The 21,042-nt window shown below is 38.3% G+C and overlaps 2 protein-coding genes across 15 annotated transcripts in view; one reads left to right on the top strand and one right to left on the bottom strand.

Moving 5' to 3' along the window:
* Nucleotides 1–2,452: 2,452 nt before the first annotated feature.
* Nucleotides 2,453–8,518, bottom strand: CCDC59 (coiled-coil domain containing 59). The gene is made up of 4 exons (XM_086398898.1): nucleotides 8,329–8,518; nucleotides 5,758–6,070; nucleotides 4,574–4,673; nucleotides 2,453–2,951 (listed from the first exon to the last, which is right to left on the bottom strand). The coding sequence occupies exons 1-4, from the start codon at nucleotides 8,477–8,479 to the stop codon at nucleotides 2,790–2,792; spliced, it is 726 nt and encodes a 241-aa protein (XP_086255024.1). The 5' UTR covers nucleotides 8,480–8,518; the 3' UTR covers nucleotides 2,453–2,789.
* Nucleotides 8,519–8,606: 88 nt separating this feature from the next.
* The window catches only part of METTL25 (methyltransferase like 25), a 142,421-nt gene continuing 129,985 nt past the window's right edge, over nucleotides 8,607–21,042 (top strand). For 6 of the 14 annotated variants that reach the window (XM_086398892.1, XM_086398890.1, XM_086398888.1 and 3 more), the window contains exon 1: nucleotides 8,607–8,913. In XM_086398892.1, the coding sequence (XP_086255018.1) occupies nucleotides 8,670–8,913 (244 nt within the window). In that variant the 5' untranslated portion in view covers nucleotides 8,607–8,669. The remainder of the gene's footprint in view (nucleotides 8,914–21,042) is intronic. The other 8 variants (XR_015163464.1, XR_015163462.1, XR_015163463.1 and 5 more) reach the window with 2 other exon arrangements.

Here is a 21,042-nt window from a genome sequence, read left to right on the forward strand (position 1 = left end):
CCAACCCCATTCTCTCCTTTATTGACATAGCCTGTTCTTTACTGTTTTCAGTGTTAAAAACAGTAATTAAGGGTACAAACTCCCCGTAGGCAGGCCAGTGCAAGTGTTCTTCACTCAGTCTTGTCCAACTCTTTGCAACCTCAGGGACTGTAGCCCACCAGGCTTCTCAGTCCATGAAAATTCTGCAGGCAAGAATGCTGCTGTGGGTAGCTATTCCCTTCTCCAGGGGATCTTTCCAACCCAGGGATTGAGCCCACATCCCCTGCACTGCTGGCAGATTCTTTACTACCTGAACCACAGGGAAGGGCAGGCAGGCCAGGTCCTCTCCCAAAGTGATCATATACATAAGTCATACCTCCCTCCCTGAAAGTACAGTAAGATCAGTAAGGAGGCCATGCGTGTTAGGTATGGGTGCCCCCTTCATGTGGAAGGACACATCAGTCATGGATAGAAGTGTTAACCCCATCAGTAATAATATACATCATAACTATTTTTAAGACTTTAAGCTTTTAAATATATCCCAAGTTTTCTTCCCTTTGTAATTTTCTTCATGCTGTCTTCACCCATAATTCCCTTCGCAATCCTGAAGGCTTTTCACACAGGCCATCTCATTTGTGAAACTTCTGATCTGTATAACCAGATGAACCATCTCTCAAAGACCAAGACCCTGGTCTAGGGCTTAGAGGATGAACCACAGCAACCACCAGGTTGCTTGTTAGAGCATCTATTATGGAGCCCCTCAAGGCTACTCATCTTGGGATAGGGCTCTTGAATGTGCATCTTAAGAAGCTCTGCGGGTACATCTCCGGTGTAGTCAAGTCTGCATCTTTTGTCTTGAACCCAATGGCCACTGATTGCTTCTCATTCTATGATGTTATTTGGCACTTACTGCCATCTATGTTCCTCAGAGGAACTTGCATATATAGCAGGTAGTGAACAAAAAGTTAAAATGAACTTCACTAATTTTTACTCATTTTGCAAAAAGACCAGATCTGTAATGTTTCGTCCTGACATCTAGAAGTAAAACACATGTAAAATCAGTATTAAGCAGTTAACTATTTTACACTGCTTCACAGTCTACTGTTTTTACCAATGTAGCCAAATTTAGGCTGAGTTGTTCATTTTAAATGCAATATATACATGAAAAAGTCACTCAGTCGTGTCTGTCTCTTTGCAACCCCATGGACTGTAACTTGCCAGGCTCCTCTGTCCATGGAACTCTCCTGGCAAGAATACTGGAGTGGATAGCCCATTCCCTTCTCCAGGGGATCTTCCCGACCCAGGGATCAAAACCTGGTCTCCTGCACTGCAGTCTCCTCAAACCCAGGTCTCCTGTAATTTACCATCTGAGCCACCAGGAAAGCCCATATAATATAATGTACTGCAAATTATTAAGCAATGTTCTTCTCTGTAATAAAGAATTCTTCTTTAGTAAGTCATGTTTCTTCAGCATCTTCTATTGCACCTTTAAATGTAGAATCATCAGTAGAGCTACCAAAACCTTAAAGCAACATTGCAGTGCACCTGTTACCACTTATAAAGGATAGCATTTACAACGCAATGTTTTACTATTGCAGTTCTTTTGTTTATAATGTTGATAACCAAGCCTATCTGATTTTGCAGTGATTTCAAGGAAACAGGAGCAGCAGCACTGCAGTACTTTCCCTTGGTTCACAAAGGTACCAACAGACACAACACTGGTAGGTCCCGTAACAATGTTCTTACATGATACGGTCCCATAGGATCTGGAAAACTTAAGACCTGCTCTGACACTGCGAGGTTGCCATCACCCTTCAAAAAATACTACACTATGCAGTGAGTTGGCAAAAAGGTTTGTTCTGGTTTTTCTGTAAGTTATACAAAAGCCCAAAGAAACTTTTTGGGGCAATCCATTACTTCCACTTAAGGGAATGATTATAAATTATCAAACTGTGCTTTATGAAGACCACACTATAACAGTATATAGGATATAATGTGGTGTATAGGATATACATCGGAGAAGGCAATGGCACCCCACTCCAGTACTCTTGCCTGGAAAATCCCATGGACAGAGGAGCCTGCTAGGCTGCAGTCCATGGGGTTGCTAAGAGTCGGGCACGACAGAGTGACTTCACTTTCACTTTTCACTTTCATGCATTGGAGAAGGAAATGGCAACCCACTCCAGTGTTCTTGCCTGGAGAGTCCCAGGGACGGGGGAGCCTGGTGGGCTGCCGTCTGTGGGGTCGCACAGAGTCGGACGCGACTGAAGCGACTTAGCAGCAGCACAGGATATACATATACATAAAGTGTATAGGATCCTCCCCCTATAAAATGTACTGAAGATAAATTTAAAAAGTTCAAGGGGAGTCTCTGCCTCCTTCAGGATTCCATAATTATAGAATTTTAAAACCATAACAGTTCACTGCTAAACTTAAACACTTATTGAAATGATCTGTTGAAAGCTTTGCTCCCTTACTTTCAAAACACTTTATTTCATTTGAATTTCATACGGTACAAAATTATCACATGCTTGAACTTGTCGCGCAAATAGCAGGTTCTTTCAGTTCTTAAGGGCAACCTTCCTTCAGTGGTAAATAAATAAAAATCAAATCATATATAATGTAGAGCATACATAGAAAATTTTCTTTTAGAAAAACAAAAATATTTGGATATCTTATTTAATATAGCTTAGCCATTCAGTTTATGTTGACAAATTTAGTTATATGTTAGGAGGGACACTCCATATACAAAAGAACTCAATAGCAAGCATATATTTTAATGGTTGATTAGTCAGGCAACAACGTCTGACTTAATTATTTTCTTTTATTTTTTTTAGAAGATACTCCATTTGTAAATTCAAGTTTGGTTGGCCCTTTTTAGTCTTTTTGCTCAGTATTTTGAACACTTCCATTTTCTTCTTTTTGTAGAGCCTTTGAGCTTCTTCTCTCTCTTGTTTTCTCCTCTCAAATTCCTGAAATTATTAACATATATAATTTTCATTAGTGACAAACAGTAGATATTGGTCACAATTCTGTTGAAATAGCTATCACCATGCAAACACTTCAAGGTCTGTCCTATATTTTTCAAAATGTGAAATGCTACTAGTAAGCGCAGTAGTGTACTCTCTTTGCCTTTAAACTATCATATGTGCTATAGCATAGCATAATGCAAAATCATTTAACAATTTTAATTTTGCATATGAATAAAATCAAAGCACAAAGACAGAAGGCATATTTAATAATTTCATCATTTAATTAGATCCACTGAAGAGTCAGAAGTGACTTTACAGGTTATCTAGTCCCTCTAACACTGAAATCATTTCTAGAATATCTGGTATTCTTTTAAATTTGTCATCTGACAGATTTAATTCAAGTATTTAAATTCAAGAAGTACTTACTGACTGTACACTGTATACACGTAAAATATTGTGCTAGATATTATGATTTTGATTATTTAAGAATTATCAGGTTCATCTGATTTGCTAAGATCAAGACTTAAATTCATTTGCGCTTATAGAAAAATCATTCAAAGTTATATAGATCTGAAAAGTACTACTTAAAATACTATTCTCATATATAAAAGTGAAGTTTCTGAAATAATACAATAAGTGCACTGTTTTTGAACTTCTCCTGTAACACATATAGCTTCCACATGACACACCCTTACATTTGTATGACATAATTAACAAAGTGCTTTCACATACATTACATAATTATATATATCAATATACTATATTTTAATATATAACAGAATTTTTTAAAATGTTGTATGTTTTACAGTATAATGGCTCTTATTTCATCTAATATACTATTTACAAAGGTGGCAGTATCAGAAGGTTGGTTTAAAAAGGAAAGTATACTGTAACATTCTATGAAACAGAGGTTTAGTTTTTCCATGGAGAAATATTCCTATTTCACTCTAGTCTGCCATCAGTTTAAAAATAATCAAATAAATTTTACATGTTAAACTTCCAGATTTCTTAATTATACAATCTGTAAAACTAACACATACAAGAAATTATATATCAGCACCAACTTTGGGGTCTTTTTGACTGATGTGCTAAACCTTTTTAATGTGATAGATTAATAGAGCTTTAATCTAAGAAATATGAATGAAACACAGATAATTTTGCTGAAGCTGCACATGATTTTGTTCTACTCATTTAAAAAAGCTATTATAACTGTGGGTTTATGAATGATAACAAAGAACAGTAACTTACTGCTAAGTTAATCTAGTAGGGTTTTTAATGAGCAAGAAAACTCTTTAAAATATTATTTTATTCTAATACCTCCCTCTGACTTCTACTTGCTTTGATGTAAATTTATAAAAATCTATATTTTTTAGTAGTTTTCAAATTTTATTATGTATAATCTTTTGAGGCAATTGTTAAAAAATGACTATTACTATCACCTTCAAGGGTAATATAAACAATGGAGGAAGTGGAATGTTGAAATTCTCCAGCTCCTCTCAGATTATTCATTTACCCAGTAAATACTTACAGATGGGCATACTATGGGCCCCATATAAAGAAAAGCTTACATATACACTTAGGATAAAGAAAAATGAATCTAAATATTTTAAAATAGATCTTACTTGTTTCTTAGCAGCACGCTTCGCTTGTATCTGCTCATATTCTTCCTGTGCTTTTTGATTTGACGTTTTCTTTTTATTTTTCTTTGGAATATTAATGGAGCTTTGCAAGATAAATGACAACAAATCATAAGCATTAAAAATAATATAACCAAAATTATGTCAAAATTACATCAAATATAGTACTTATATAGTCAAATCTCACTAATGCAACTTGAGGCAGGGGGAGAGATGTTGAAAGAAAGACGTTAAATCTTGCTAGTAAGACACCCAAATAACACGTTAAATTTTTTGTTATATTTTTCAAGATATAGAAGGTGATAAATATAGAGTCTTGGAGAAATAGTTTAACCAGGGAAAATACAGAAAGTTCTGAAAGGTCCTAAAATGTTTAAAGAAGTAAACCAGCATACGTATGGTAGAAATGACAGGCTGCAAAGGCATTAAACTGAAGGATGTTATGAAGGACTTTATGGGTGTACACGAACTTTAATCCCAAAGTTCTCTGACCACCTTGTCTCTATTCCATTTCATTTGTTTTTAATTGCAATCAAGTATATGTTCTCGGGGCTGGGGGGATCCATATTAATAATAGTAGTAGTAGCAGCAGTAGCAGGTAACAGTCATATACCACTTTCCCATGTATCACATGCCTTTTAAAGGACCATATATAAATGAAGTCATTTAATCACCACAACATCATGAGATAGGTCAGGGATACCATAGTCTATGAATAATCCATCCTGGGGTGTGCAACATGGTAGCTGTAAATCACATACTTACTATTATTAATACCATTTTAAAGAAGAGGACATTGGGCACCAACATATTAAAGCCACTCCAGAGTCTATGATGCACTACACTATAATACCTCTCAAAAGTTAGATTTTTAAAAACATAAATAGCAAGCATTAAGCATGGTCCAAATAAATGTACGTGAGAGGCTTAAATCTACAACCCAGATCTCTTAATTCCATTCTATTACTTTGTTTATTAAACTTACCTAACATAACTCAGTCATTTAAGCTACCACGAAAGTCTCCATGAAAATATTTTCACATAATCACTTGCGATTTCTGAAATGCCCTAAGGCAAACTCCCATTACTATAGAAACTGTTCTATAATCTCTTTCATAAAATGCTACTTACATCCACAATAAAGAATTTCAAAAGACTGTAATACATACTTTATTCTTATGCTACACGGTTCTGCTGGCTGAGGCTGCTCAATGCTACAGCGTTCTTCAGACAAAGCCTGGTCACTGCTACCTTGGTCTTCTGGCAAAGGCTGATCAACTTGTTCTTCTGACAGAGGCTGGTCAGCTTTTCTAAGCTGCTTCTTGAATCTTTCCTCTTCAGCTAAATAAAGATGTTTCAGATGATCAGGATACCAATCTGTGAAGGGGGATTCACTTGGGGTTTGAGACTTCTTTTCCCTCCGGAGTAATTTCTTATAAGTTTGCTGAATCTTGAGTTTTCTTCGAAATGCAAAGCCTTGTCCTGTTGAAGAATACATCAGTCTTGAATTACTTTCTCAGAAAACATTGCATGAAAAATGTAGTTGTTAATTTAAAACAGAAAACTTTTTACACCATCATGTTCAGATGCTAGATTTCACTATGTTTTGTTTTAAAATGTTATTTCAAGAAAAGAAGTTGAAACTACTGGAATAAATAGTACCTTGGTCCTTTGCAAAAAGACTAAGCTAACAGAAGTTGGGAAGAACTCAACTGAGAAGGAAAGAAGGAAAGTCTCAAAGAAGGAAAAACAACTAGAGTGTTGCACAATTCCAATTTATTGTACTCATAAATTAAACAGATTCATTAATTCACCTAAACACTTAATCTAGGTCTTCAATAAATACCTAAGGGGGGAAAAAAGCCCTTACTTCTATTCAACAGTATCTGAACCGAGAACTTCCAGGTGTTCAAGTTGGATTCAGAAAAGGCAGAGGAACCAGAAATCAAATTGCCAACATCAACTGGATCAGAGAAGAAGCAAGATAATTCCAGAAAAGCATCTACTTCTGCTTCATGGACAACGCTAAAGCCTTTGACTGTGTGGATCACAACTGGAAAATTCTTCAAAAGATGGGAATACCAGACCACCTTACCTGCCTCCTGAGAAACCTGTATGCAGGTCAAGAAGCACCAGTTAGAACTAGACATGGAACAATGGACTGTTTCCAAATTGGGAAAGAAGTACGTCAAGGATGTACATCGTCACCCTGCTTATTTAACTTATATGCAGAGTACATCACATGAAATGCTGCGCCAGAGGAAGCACAAGCTGGAATCAAAACTGCAGGGAGAAATATCAATAATCTCAGATACGCATTTGACATCGCCCTTAGGGCAAAAAGCAAAGAGGAACTAAAGAGCCTCTTGATGAAGCAAAAAGAGGAGAGTGAAAAACCTGGCTTAAGATTCAACATTCAAAAAACTAAGATCATGGCATCCAGTCCCATCACTTCATGGCAAATAGATGGGGAAACAATGGAAAACAGTGACAGACTTTATTTTCTTGGGCTCCAAAATCACTGCAGATAGTGACTGCAGCCATACAATTAAACAGGAATTAAAAGATGCTTATTCCTTGGAAGAAAATTATGACAAACCTAGACAGCATATTAAAAAGCAGAGACATTACTTTGCGGACACAGGTCCGTCTAGTGAAAGCTATCGTTTTTCCAGTAGTCATGTAGGGATGTTGAGAGTTGGACCATAAAGAAGGCTGCGGTTGAAGAACTGATGATTTTGAACATGTGTGGTGTTGAAGAAGACTCTTCAGCATCCTCTGGATTGCAAGGATGTGAAACCAGTCAATCCTAAAAGAACAGAACTCTGAACATTCATGTGAAGGACTGACGCTGAAGCTGAAGCTCTCATAGAAAAGACCCTGATGCTGGGAAAGATTAAAAAGGGGACGACAGATGACAAGATGGCAGGATGGCATCACCAAGTTTGAGCAAGCTCGGGGAGACGGTGAAGGACAGGGAAGCCTGGCATGCTTCCCATGCGACCGTGAGGTCGCAAAAAGTCAGACACGACTGAGTGACTGAACAACCGACTCCAGTATTCTGGCCTGGAGAATTCCACGGACAGAGGAGCCTGGCAGGCTACAGTCCATGGGGTCGCAGAGTCAGACATGACTGAGCGACTTTCATTTCACTTCACATCTATTATTTTACCTTAGAGAAACTACTTCTATGACCGATTTTTTACAAGTAATTCAACATTAACCAGGTTAGATGGTGGTGTCTGACTTTCTCAACAGCAATGATCAGAAAACTGTACTTATTTAAGATTTAGTAGTCCATATGGGATTTAAGGGTACTTAATGACGGCAAGATAAAACGAAAAATACTAAAGCAAGTAAATATAGTAAGGCAAAAACAGACGGTTCTGTGATATTTTTAATTAGTAAGGGTGAGAATGGGTAAATTTCTAGCTTGCCTTCTAGTCTTTACTGTAATACATGCAGGTTTCATGGGGAAAACGTAAAGGAAAGAGTTCTGATATTTAAAAAATGAGCGTAAGTCGAGGAAAATGTTTAAAGATTTAGAGTGAGCAACACTTCCTCGCCTTCTCATCCAGGGCTCTGAAAACCCCACAGCTTCAGCGAATTTAAGAACAGATTTCCTGGCTCCAAGTAGGGCTGGGTCTGGTTCCTAAATCCTTCCCAGCTTGGGAGGATGGCGTATCCGAAGATTTCCTAGGACCGAGGACTTGTAAAAGGCTGCCTTCTTACATACGTACCTTCGCGAACGCTCCCCGCGAAGGCTTGCAGATGATTAGGTCGCCACGTTTTCCGTTTCACATTCTTATTTCTGAATTCAACCGGTGAAACTCTTCCACGCGTACTCAACCCCCCTGTCCGCCCCCTTGCTGCCGGCCAAACGGGCGCCATGGCACACCAACCAAGGCGCAGGAAAAACACAACGGACTCAGTCAAAATACGTCATCAGGCAGAAGCAATCCATCGCCCACCCAAAAAAATCCACATCTGAGTTCTATTTATCCGGCCTTTCCTGCTTCCCAACGAGCCCTTGCCTCGAGGCCACGTTTGCGCCACCTACAGTCCGGGAGGGTGGGGCGTCATGGCGGCTTCCGGCCAGCTCCCGGTGACCCAGGACCTGTCCACGTTACATGTCAAGTTGCAGAAGCTGCTGCGGTTCCTGAGGGAAGCCCTGCCCATTTCGAATGCACATACGGTGGACTTCTACACGGAGTCTGTGTGGGAGAAACTGGTTGACTTGCCCCCGGAGACGGTGCTGTCGGCGCTCAGGACGTCCGCGGCGGCGTCAGAGGCGTGCCCCCTAGAGGAAGCCGGGAGAATGTCAGGTGAATGGCGGGTGGGCGGGGCGGGCAAGAAGGCGGGAAGAGACCCCGGGCCGTGGGTAGTGTCCCCGGTCGCGGAAGTCGAGCTGAGGGCTGTGCCGGCGGGGAGCGGGCCAGGCAGATCGCTGCGTGGGAGGGAGCGGAGCCGCTTTTCCGCCTCCTGATGGCGTGGCTCTGTGACCGCCTCTCGGACCTCGCCTCTCGCCGCTCGGACCTCGGGTGCTTTTGTATTAACACAGTTTAAAAAGAACAAGAAAGAGTGCTAGGACCTTTCTTTAGTAATTCAACTAAAGAAATTTTTTTGATTGGAGGGAAACGCGGAACAGTGCTTACAGATCCGTGTGAAAACACAGCAGGAGATGTCATCACCTAACGTGATTGAGTCTTTTGGATTCTTGATTAAGATCATTTCAAGTGGTGATTATGCTGCCGCTGCTGCTAAGTCGCTTCAGTCGTGTCCAACTCTGTGCGACCCCATAGATGGCAGCCCACCAGGCTCCCCCATCCCTGGGATTCTCCAGGCAAGAACACTGGAGTGGGTTGCCACTTGCTTCTCCAGTGCACGAAAGTGAAAAGTGAAAGTGAAGTCGCTCAGTCGTGACTCTTAGCGACCCCATGGACTGCAGCCTACCAGGCCCCTCCGTCCGTGGGACTGTCCAGGCAAGAGTACTGGAGTGGGTTGCCATTGCCTTCTCTGGGTGATTATGACCCAAGAAGAAAATGTGAAGTTGCCCAGTGGTGTCCGACTCTTTGAGACCCCCATGGACTGCTGCACGGCAGGCCTCCCTGTCCCTCAGTGTCTCCTTAAGTTTGCCCAAGTTCACGTTCATTGCGTTGGTGATGCCATCAAACCATCTCGCCCTCTGCCCTGGCTTACTGCCCTCAGTCTTTCCCACCATCAGGATGTTTTCCAATAAGTCAGCTGTTTGCATAAGATGGCCAAAATCTTGGGGCTTCAGCTTCAGCATCAGTCCTTCCACTGAGTATTCAGGGTTGATTTTCTTTAAGATTGACTGGTTTGATCTCCTTGCTCTCCAAGGGACTCTGAAGAGTCTTTATCTACCACCACAGTTGGAAGGCATCAATTCTTTGGCGCTCTGCCTTCTTTAGGGTCCGGCTCTCACAACTGTGTATGATCACTGGGAAGAACGTACCCTTGACTGTTCAGGGACCTTTGTGGGCAAAGTGATGTCTCTGTTTTTTAATGTATTGTCTAGGTTTGTCATATATTTTCTTCCAAGGAGCACAGGTCTTTTAATTTCATGGCTGCTGTCACCATCCGCTGTGATTTTGGAGCCCAAGAAAATAAAGTCTGTCACTGTTTCCGTCTTCACCCATCTGTTTGATGGGACTGGATGCCATGAGCTTCAAGTTTTGAATGTTGAATTTTAAGCCTATTTGACAATAATACAATCTAGACCAGGATATTCACTTTTGAAGTGTATCTTACCCTGTTAAATTTTTTTTATGTAAGATATTCAATTCTACAAATGGGCAGCTGCCTCTAGTATTAAAAATGATTTTTATAATGTACGTTTGTAAAGGAATATTAATTTTTGTTTAAGTAAAGATTATGAAAAGAAGGACATTTTCCCCGTTATGTGAAATTTATTGTTTGTGTCAAAGAAGTGCATTTTTTGCTCTTTGACCAGATTTATATCTTAGTAAAGAATTGTTAGCCACTCTGTACAGTGTAATTTAGCTGTTAAAATTTTAGACTGTTTAGTCAGACAGGGTACAAATTCCAGTTCTACCAGCTCTGTTATTTTAGGGAAGTTTGTTCATTCATTTATTCAGGGAACATATACTTAGTGCCTGCTGTGTGCCAGTACTTTTCCAGGAGCTAGTTTCTGTGTGGAGGAGGTGTGGGTGGAAGCAGGAAGATAAGCCCGAAGGCTATTAAAATAGTCCAGGGTGGACTTCAGGTAATGGCCAGTTGAAGAGATCAGGCAGTTCCTCCAGCAGATAGCAATGACAAACACTGACTAGATTATTAAAGACAACAATTGGAAGTCTCTAGAAGATAACCAAACAGGGACAGAAATATGAGAAGAGTTTCTGTTGAGATATTGCTACTGATTGCGAAAAACTGTGAGTTCATGACTTTCTTGCGGGGCATCAATGGAAAACAACATCCTTCCCAGCTCAAGATGGTCATGACAGAGTTCAGATCAGAGCAGATGGGAATTGAAGAAACACCTTCTGGAAGGAAGGCCATAGAAGGACTGAAATCTAAGATATGAATGTAAAGCTGGATCACTGGACTGCACACACCCACCCACACACTGTTGACCCGGAGAGTCCCACAGAAACACTGACAAACCAGGGGAATGGTGACCCCTGGAAAGACAGAGCTCCCGGGGAGGTATGCAGGCTTGCTGCAACTTTGATGGGGTGTGTTCCCCAAAGTGTACACAGTTTGGGTAGCAAAGATCAAAAGCCTATGTGAATTCCTGTATCAAAGGGCAGAATTCAGGGCTGGTGGGATGACTGGAAACTTGGGCTGGGTCGCCTTGGGAACAAACTTAACCACAGAGAGATTGAACCTCCCTCCCCCCCTCCCCGCCACCCCCAATCTGACTGTCACGTGTACCCAAGTCTTTATCTGCCTGCTGAACTACACAGGCTCAGGGATATGCTGGAGAGAGGGTGCTGTAAATCAGCAGCTGAGCAGAGACGCTGGCTGCTGCATGGGGAAGGAGAGTCAGATTTCAGTGTGGGTCCAAGCAAGTTCGCTTCTCTTCGTAGAACAACAACCAAATCCTTAGAGAAATAAAGCAGCTCCCCTGCAGTAAGTTATCCACAATGCTGCTTTTCAACCAAAAACTGCTCAAGGTGCAGGGAAATAGGAAAGTGTGACTCCTGCTCAAAACACTGATTACAAGTGAGCCTTGATGCTCATTGTAAGTAGCTGTGTTCAAAGAATTAAAAGTGTGACCCAAGGAGGGGAAAATAATAGGAGCTGATCCTAATTGGGCTTAGATGTTGGATTTAAGTGGCTGTTATAAAATATGTTCAAAGAAGCAGAACAGAGTAGCCTAATAATTAAAGGGAAACACGATAATTGTATGACCTCCCTTATAATTCTTTTAATTGGAAGAGTACACACTCATTGACCCATAATTATATTAGTATTACACAATGTTACACGTTATCTGTTGCTGATAACACGCTCTCACACAGCGTGTGGGTCAGCAATTCAGGAGCAGGTGGACTGGCGGATCAAGCTTAGGGTCTCATGGTTTCACAGTCAAGATGTTACAGTTGCTGAAGGCTTGATGGAAATTGGAGAACTTGCCTCCACAGCGTCTCACTTACATAGGTGACGAGTTGGTGCTGCCTGTTGGAACAAGGCCTCTGTGTCCCACCATGCGAGCATCTCCCAGGGGCTGCCTCCATGGAAGCTGCCATGTTTGCAGATGTTTTTGTTTCTGTCTGTGCTCATGATTGTGGACTTGGCCTGGTCATAGACTTTGTCTGGTATTGGTGTACTGTATGTGTTTTCATATTTAATAGGGAAGAGTGTGATCTGTGTGCCAGTGCCAGCCCAGCTATGAGTTGCTCTCGATCACAGTTGATTGCTATTGTAATTTTTTTTCCTTTTTCAAAAGTATAATATTACCTATCTTACAAAGGTGTAGTAAAGATGAAAGATAATGTGGTCTGGCTCCTGATACAGAACTGGGAATATAGCATGGATTCAACAAATTGTGGCTAATAAATGATGAGGGTTGTGGTAATGATTGTGATGGTGATGATACAATTAGGTCTTTCTTTCCTTGGAAAAAATATAGATTGTCAAGAACCTCTGGAAATGTATATGCTTCTATAGCAGCCTGTATATTTCATATATTAACACGTCATGCGGTTTTCATTGTCCACTGACTTCTCTGTCTGCAGTTAGATTAAAAAACAAAAGTCCAGCGTTTGCCTTTTTTGTTTTTGTGTTCTTAGCATATCGAACAGTTTCTGGCATATAGATGAGTATATTATTCTTAAAGAATGAAGTGAAGCGTAGATCTATAAAGAATGTTATTGAAGGCACTTCTGGAAATACGGTACTGAACTAGATAGCTGTTATTTCTGATATTATATTTATCATCATTGTTTTTATATGGCTTATTCTAACTAATAGGCTTTATAACTTAATTTGAGAAAATAGAAAACAGTAACTATTCTTTCCAGCTGTGAAAATGCAGTACTGAAGATTATGGAAAGATACCCTGGGAATCTGGAGATAAAATCAAGGCAGGCATCATTTTGGGCTAAAATTTTTTAAAGTTTATTATATATATAGGTGAGATTAACCATCTGCAAAAAAAAAAAAAAATCAGTAGTGATACCTTATAAGTACTTTACTAATAAACAAGTGTTCTATATTTCATCTCAGGGATTAAGATTTTGTTTTACCAGCTTCAAGGGAACCAAACTGTTTTTTGGAAGTGATGATTATATATGTAAATCTGTAACATTCTCAAGTGAATTATCTTTTGGTCTTCAGGAGTTAATTGGTCTTCCTAAGTACAGAGAAATTTTTCAAAAGCAAAACAGAAGAGGTATTCTGATTTAGGATAGCCAAAATAGTTTATGAAGCAGAAATAGATCAAGACTACACAGGCAACTCAACCAGCTGCCCAGCTTGCTTAAGATTTTCTTTTAGAATATCTGGCTTTATCTGCCTTAGTTGCAATTCTAAAATTAGGAAAGAGTGTCCTCTCAAATGAATGATATGGGCTGTTGTTGTAAATGTATTTCTCAGTGTAAATTAATAAATTATAAAATCAGTTTCTTGTAAGTTTGCTTAGAATCAGTTGTGGAAAACCTATTCAGCTTTAAAGAAATACAGTTCCTGTGCCTGTAAAGCCAGCCTCTGTGACTTTGCCAAAGCCCAGGGCTGCTCGGAGACTCTGCCTGAGCCTCCAGGGCCTCTCTTGACTCTCTCCTTTCAGCCATATGCGGCATCTCCTGTTTCCTGTTGTCATCACTCACATGATCCTTACCAGGCATGGGTGCTGAATAAATGTTTAGAATTGGTTCCTTTTGGTAAGCATCTGCATAATTAATTTACTATCGTTTTAATTGAACAACACAGGACGTTTTTGCCTATGATAGATTATTTCATTGACGTTTCCCTTAAATTATTTTTATTGCATCTCAATAGATTAAATTGCTTTTTGGCCATTCTAAGTATTTTTTGTTGGTGGTGGTGATGGTGGTGATTATAGTGAATTAAAATTACACACATTTAATTTGAAACACATGAAACAAAAGCATGTTGGAAATAGAAAGTGAGAACAGCAGCGAAATAATTAGTGTCATCTGTTTCACTCTGTTGTGTTTAACTTTTATCTTTTCACTTCATATGCATTTTCCTGAGCTCTGTTTTCCCTTTTCATATTTCTTGGATCTTTTTAGGAGACTCAAGTGTGGACATAATTTCACAGGACAAAACGATAGTGGCAAGTGTCAGCCCAGTTTCTTGAGTTGCTACTATAATTATGTGTTAAGAGTGAACAAAAATGCAAACACATTTGTGGGAATGTGTTTGGATATTGGTCATCATTTTTAACTTAATCGATGTATAGAAAGTGCTTCTGATTGTTCCTTTAAGATGGGGCCATTTAGAACTTGAATTTATTTTCTAGTTTTTAATGGTTACCCGCCTCCCCCCACTCCCGCAGCTTCTGATTTCCCTCATATCATTCAGTTATTAAGAAGCTGAGTAAAACAAAGTTTATGGAGATTCCTCTTTTCTATGGCAGTTTTTTCTGTCAGCCTATTCAAATTGTATTTAGCCAATCTGAATAAATTTAAGTGTCTTCCATTTATCTAGATACTCCTGTTATTTGTTTGAATTATCAAATCATTAACCTTTCACTGGAAATTTGCTGTTATGGTAACCTGTCTTCATGGTTTTATCATGATTTAAATTAAGTTGAATTAAAACAAACAAAAAAAACTTGCCTAGAAGGCTTCATGTCTAATTGGGGTCTACATGTATTTTTTTTTGTTTTTTTACCTCTTCACTTCAATGATTAAAGAGGTCCTCTATAAATGACATTAGCAATCTTCTTATTACATTGGCTCATAATCTGCCAGCTCTTCGTCCTCCATTTCTCTTGCATCTGCTGCTTCCCATAACAAATAGTTCAGCTCCCTCCTTTTTCAATCTTGTGAAAAAATTTTAGCAATAACTTCCAAATTGTTCTCACTTTCAGACTATTTCAATTGCTTCTCCATTCAAACTGCTTTCCAGTTATCTTCCAGAATCATAGTTCTTGTCTTGTTGTTCCTTTACTCAAAAGTCATCTAGTGGGTTTTCATTTCCTGCAAAACAAAGCTCTTCACCTTCGATGTTATTTACTATCTTTTCTCCAGCTGTAACCTCAGCTGATAGTGTAAGCAAATAGGAGACAGCATGTACAGAATATGGTTTTGTGATTGTCACATACAGCCTTGAATCCTGTCTCTGTTACTCTAGTGCTGTGTAATCCTGTGTGGGCTTCCCTGGTGGCTCAGACGGTAAAGAGTCTGCCAGCAGTGTGGGAGACTGGGGTTCAATCCCTGGGTTGGGAAGATCCCCTGGAGAAGGAAATGGCAACCCACTCCAGTATCTTTGCCTTTTCTGAAAAATTCCATGGACAGAGTAGAATCTTGTGTGAATTAGTAAAGCTTTTGAGCCTCAGTTTCTTCATTTAAAAAATGGAAATCATAATTACTGTCTGAAAGGGTTGTGTAGAAGTCAAAGAGATAACCTGTTAAAACCTGGCACATAACTGAGTGGGCATTTAATAAACATTAGCCATCATTTCCATATTCTGCTTTCCTCACGTAGAGGTGAATAGACTGAGAGTCAGAAGACTGGGTTCTAGTTCATATCTGACTCTGATTAGCTGTGTGTCTTGCACAGGGCAATTTGATCTCTGGTTCCTCTGGCTTTTCTAAAACCAGCTTGAACATCTGGAAGTTCATGGTTCACGTCTTGCTGAAGCCTTTCTTGGAAAATTTTGAGCATTACTTTACTAGCGTGTGAGATGAGTGCAATTGTGTGGTAGTTTGAGCATTCTTTGGCATTGCCTTTCTTTGGGATTGGAATGAAAACTGACCTTTTCCAGTCCTGTGGCCACTGCTGAGTATTCCAAATTTGCTGGCATATTGAGTGCAGCACTTTCACAGCATCATCTTTCAGGATTTGAAATAGCTCAACTGGAATTCCATCACCTCCACTAGCTTTGTTCATAGTGATGCTTCCTACCTAATGTGTTCATTGGAAGGACTGATGCTGAAGCTGAAACTCCAATACTTTGGCTACCTGATGCGAAGAGCTGACTCATTTGAAAAGACCCTGATGCTGTGAAAGATTGAAGGCAGGAGGAGAAGAGGATGAGAGAGGATGAGATGGTTGGATGGCATCACGGACTCAATGGACGTGAGTTTGGGTAAACTCCAGGAGTTGGTGATGGACAGGGAGGCCTGGAGTGCTGTGGTCCACGGGGTCACAAAGAGTTGGGCACGACTGAGTGACTGAACTGAACTTGCACAGGGCATTTAGTTGTACAATGAGGAAGCATCAACTTCCTCATCTAAGAAGATGTCTAGGGTGTGCGTCAATAACGGAGGCAGAAGAAGAGCCAGCCTATCTCATATGGCTTATAAACATCTCTTGAATGACACACACACACACACACACACACACACACACACATATATATATATATTTTTTTTTAGCTCACTCACACAAGTCTAGAATTGCAGCTTCTCTTAAAAGAAAAAAAGATGTGGCTCCCCAAAGTTCTAAAGATTATGGCTCTTGGTTTGTGGACTTCAGGCACTTTCCATGTACCCCTGAAAATGTATTCAGGAGTTTGCTTCACATTCTGAAAGGAGACCAAGAACCAAAGATAGCTGTGGATCATCTGGGTAAAAGACATCTGGTGTTGCTTCTAGTGCACAAAATATAATGACAAAGTATTTACCTCCAGATTTTATTAGTTCCTCTTGTTAAATTCATGATCACAATGAAGGCCTGAGTCTTTTTTGGTGACTCTTTTTTAGTCACTCTTTAAAAAAAGGTGACTCTTTTTTATATATGGTTCAAAGAAATGGGGAAATCAAAGCTAATTTCAAGAGATTGATTGTGGGAATATCTTGAAGAATAATAATGAATGGTACCATTAGCAAAATTAGGAAAATCAGCTGAGGGAGCTGGTTGGGGAAATAACGCATTCAGTTCTAGATATATTGTGTTTGAGGTCACCCAAATAGAGATATTTAAGGATTCACATTCATTGACCCCAACCATTCACATACCACCTTAGATTTTTAGAATTAGCTCCCATGTTTTATTTGAGTAGTATAAATTATCACTGCTCTGGGCTATAAAGACCCAGAAGTGACTAAAGCGAATTTAATTCTATTGATATTTGAGAGGAAGGGGTGGGCAGTCCTGGAGCATCTCTTCTCTGACCTCTGCAGGATCAGTATTCTTCAGAACGTGCTGTGGTCATTGACTTAAGAATAGTTCTTAAGGACTCTCTCTAAACCTTATGACCTCTGGGTGCCTGACTATTTTTATAACCTAATTTATTTTTGCAAACATTACTTAGCATCTTCTTGTTTGTTGTTCAGTGGCTCAGTCACATCTGACTCTTTGCGACCCCATGGACTGCAGCTTGCCAGGCTTCCCTCTACTTCTAAGTATTAGTCTAAGCATCTTCTTAGACTTAACACTCTGCTAGGTGTTATGGGTGAATGGGAAAGTGTAGAAGGCATAATCTAGCTCCAAAAATTCACATTCCCATAAGGAAGGTAAAAGACATAGTACTTGTAATACAAAACAAATGGAAAGATGAATGAAATATTCCTTTCTTTTGCAGAATTTTATTCTACTTTCTTCCTATTTGATGTGGTCAGAGAATTATTATATTCTTTCTAGATTAAGTGATATGTGAAAATCTGCAGTCTGAGCACTGCCCAAGAAAACGCTTTTCAATCTTTAAGGTTTTTTTTAAAAATTAAATTTCCAACTATGTGAGACTGCTTTTATCCAAAAGTAGTTGATTTCATTTTCTAAATAGATTTTTCAACATTGTTTATATTTGAAATGTTAAGCATCCTGCTGTAAGTATTTGAATTTTTGTATTGTTTCACAGGTTAATTTTATAATTCTCCACAATAAAATTCTAATTCTTCCCTTCCCCTCCACGCCCCTCACATGTCAAGCTGTTTCTCTTTTGTTGTTTTATTCTTTTCTGTGTGTTTCTCAGGAATTTTTATGTTATTTTAATGACAATTGAAGTAATCTTCCATGACAACTATTTTTTTAATTTAAAAAATGACAGTATTTGTACAGTTTGTTCAGAATTTCACCATACATGGCTCTATCTTTATCAACAGGTATTTCTCAAAAATTATTATTCTTAAGTGACTACTCTGTTGATTATGAAGGTGTTATCTAAATACAGTGAATCTATCCTTTTGTCTACAAAGCTCCATTTATAAACTTTTCATACTCCTTAATACTTTATAATATTTTCTACCAAAGACAGATTTAATAATGTAAATCACCTTTACACCCCAATATTTTAAAAAAAGATATCTGGAAGTATAATTTTGTTATTATCTTAAAATATTTTTTTTTTTTTGATTGGGAGGGTTGTTTTTAACCTCACAAACTTTAACAGTGTAATTTATTTCTATTTCTGCTTTTTTTTTTTCAATCTTCCTTTCATTCTTCTGTTCACCTAGTGTGTGAATTTTTAATTTATATTTTTAGTCAAAAAGAAAATATGTGCTTCATTCTTCTGGATTAGGTGGTCGTATGTGTCATTTAGGCTATCTCTGGAATTACACAAAAAGATATCTACCTTACCTTCATTAGAAATTGAAATTTAGATTGTGCAAATTAAAACTATTTAGTGTGATTAACATATATTTTGTCAAATGAAACAGACTGACCTGTATGTTTTGGTAGCTCATATTATTTATGTTTTTTTGTTAGATGGGTATTATCTAAAAGACTCAAGACTAGTAACTTAGACCATCAACAATAAGAGAAGATCTGTTTAATACTAGAAATACTGGAAAGAAAGGGATTATCTTTTCAGGGTTGGATTAATTTTAAAACTGTGAAATTTGTATTAAGAATTAATAGCTCTATCAGTGATAACAGAATAATTTTAGGTTGTTTTAAATATTTAAAATGATCTCGAGAAGCCAGGGGAAAAGTACTTAGTTGAATTGTCTGTTATAGTATTAACATTGGGCAAAGTAAAAGGTGAGGAAACAGTAAAAGATAGTGATTCTTAATCTCTTAGGTCACAGATCCCATAAAAGGCTAATTCACATGAATGCTATAGTACCTCTTCCTTAGGAAAAAGGCATGTACGCTCACAAATGGACGTAACACTTTACAGACGGCTTTAGGTGATTCGTAAGCTTCTGTAGCTCTTAGACCTCAGGATAGGGACCACTGGTTGAAAGCATTTTTAGTGTTATAAAACTTTGTGACTTCATCTTGATTTAGACCAGTACTTGTACTTACTCTTTTTTTCCTTGTCACTTTTTGTTCCTTATTATGATGTATATTTCCAGAATTTTCTTTCACTAATCTTTATGAAGTTCTGAAACTTCCCATGTGAGGGGAACTGTGTTTCAGATGTAACTGCAGAATATCTGACCAGTATCTTTAGGCAACACCAATGACAATTACTGAAACCGAATTCTTCCTCTTATTTGATGATTAAAATCAGAATGGTGAATGTAAATGTAAAGTTAGGTGGGCATTTTTTTGCTTATTCTCTATTCTGCAACCGCCTTGAATAATGGCCCCTAAAGAATAAAATTGATCTTTTTTTTTTAATGAATTATACACATCAATATATATAATGAATTATAATGTAAATTATACATTTACAAGAATTAAGTAAAGAGCAAGATCTGCTGGAGTTATGGTAGGAACTAGATAGAGAAAGTGTATATTTAATGGAAATTCCTTTTGCACGTTCTTTTTGCTGGGCAAATGATTATAACTGTATTCAGTTAAGAAATAGTAGAATAGACACCCATTTATTTTGTGCTAATGTTGAAATGGAGGTAATGGAATTTTGAATAAGAATAGCAGATAAAATTAAACTCAAGTTAATGAAATACACAATAGAGAAAAGTACAATTTTAAGGGAGAGGTGTGACTTTTTACGCTCTAAAAATTTCTTAGTAGCAATTTAATTATATTTACAATTACTGTTTACTTGGGACAGAAAGTCCTTTATTTTTCCTGCCTCAATAATAAACAAACTGGAAAGTCTTTTTTTTAATTCTTGAAAGCCTGGAAGTCTAGGCTCAAGTCAATGTGTGTATAGAAAGGAAATATTGGTCTTCTCAGTAAGAGATCAATAGCAGTGTTAATTACTAAGATACTGCCATCCTTGAGGTATTGTGGGGCAGTGGAGCTTACACTGGTGTTCAGAAAACAACACCTGAAATAGGAAATGAGATGTCTGTGGTAGAAACAAGAGAAGAACCGAGAGATTGATTTAAGCACATACTGCAGTAAGGGTTCACTTTTAAAGCATTCTTTACAACGATCAAGCAGTTTTTAAAGTTTTAGAGTCTAGAATTTATTTGGTATTTTACTAACAAAATCATATTTGACTTTTTAAATTGAATTTATTTTTCAGAAAATATTTACAAACATTTAATTTATCTCTCAGTGCTTCTAATTTTAAATGGAGTTTGAAGTTGTAGAATTTCTCATCATCTGTCTCTTGATTTTGGTTATTTTCTGAAAAGAGAGACTTCTGATAAAGGAAATTAAAACATTATAGTAAAGCAGACTTCACCTCTATATTAGGTCTCTAAAGCATGGTGAGGATTATAACCTAGCTACCAAATTTCATATCAAAATCAGTAAAAAGTGTCATTGGTAATAATATTCTCTCTTGAGCTTTCAAGCTGATTCTAGGACATGGTGCCCACTGCTGACCATGGGCTGCCATGTACTGAGAAGTTCTTGCTTTCATCTTACTTATTCTACAAAACCCAGTGCCAGCTCTTAGACTTGTACCTCAAATTGTAGCTTACCTGTCTCTACTCATGCTTTCATCCTAATGATTGAGGACTTGCATCCAATTT

Source organism: Bos grunniens, chromosome 5 (genome assembly GCF_055505025.1).
Source record: "Bos grunniens cultivar Pamir isolate PY7600 chromosome 5, Bosgru_T2T1.0, whole genome shotgun sequence".
Classification (NCBI taxonomy): domain Eukaryota; kingdom Metazoa; phylum Chordata; class Mammalia; order Artiodactyla; family Bovidae; genus Bos; species Bos grunniens.

Excerpts from the sequence above, each read along its gene's own strand:
- CCDC59 (XM_086398898.1), bottom strand. The coding sequence starts at position 8,479 with ATGGCGCCCGTTTGGCCGGCAGCAAGGGGGCGGACAGGGGGGTTGAGT. Across the intron at positions 4,674-5,757 it reads CCGTGTAGCATAAGAATAAA|CTCCATTAATATTCCAAAGA; the intron begins GTATGTATTACA and ends TATCTTGCAAAG. Across the intron at positions 2,952-4,573 it reads AGCGTGCTGCTAAGAAACAA|GAATTTGAGAGGAGAAAACA; the intron begins GTAAGATCTATT and ends TAATAATTTCAG.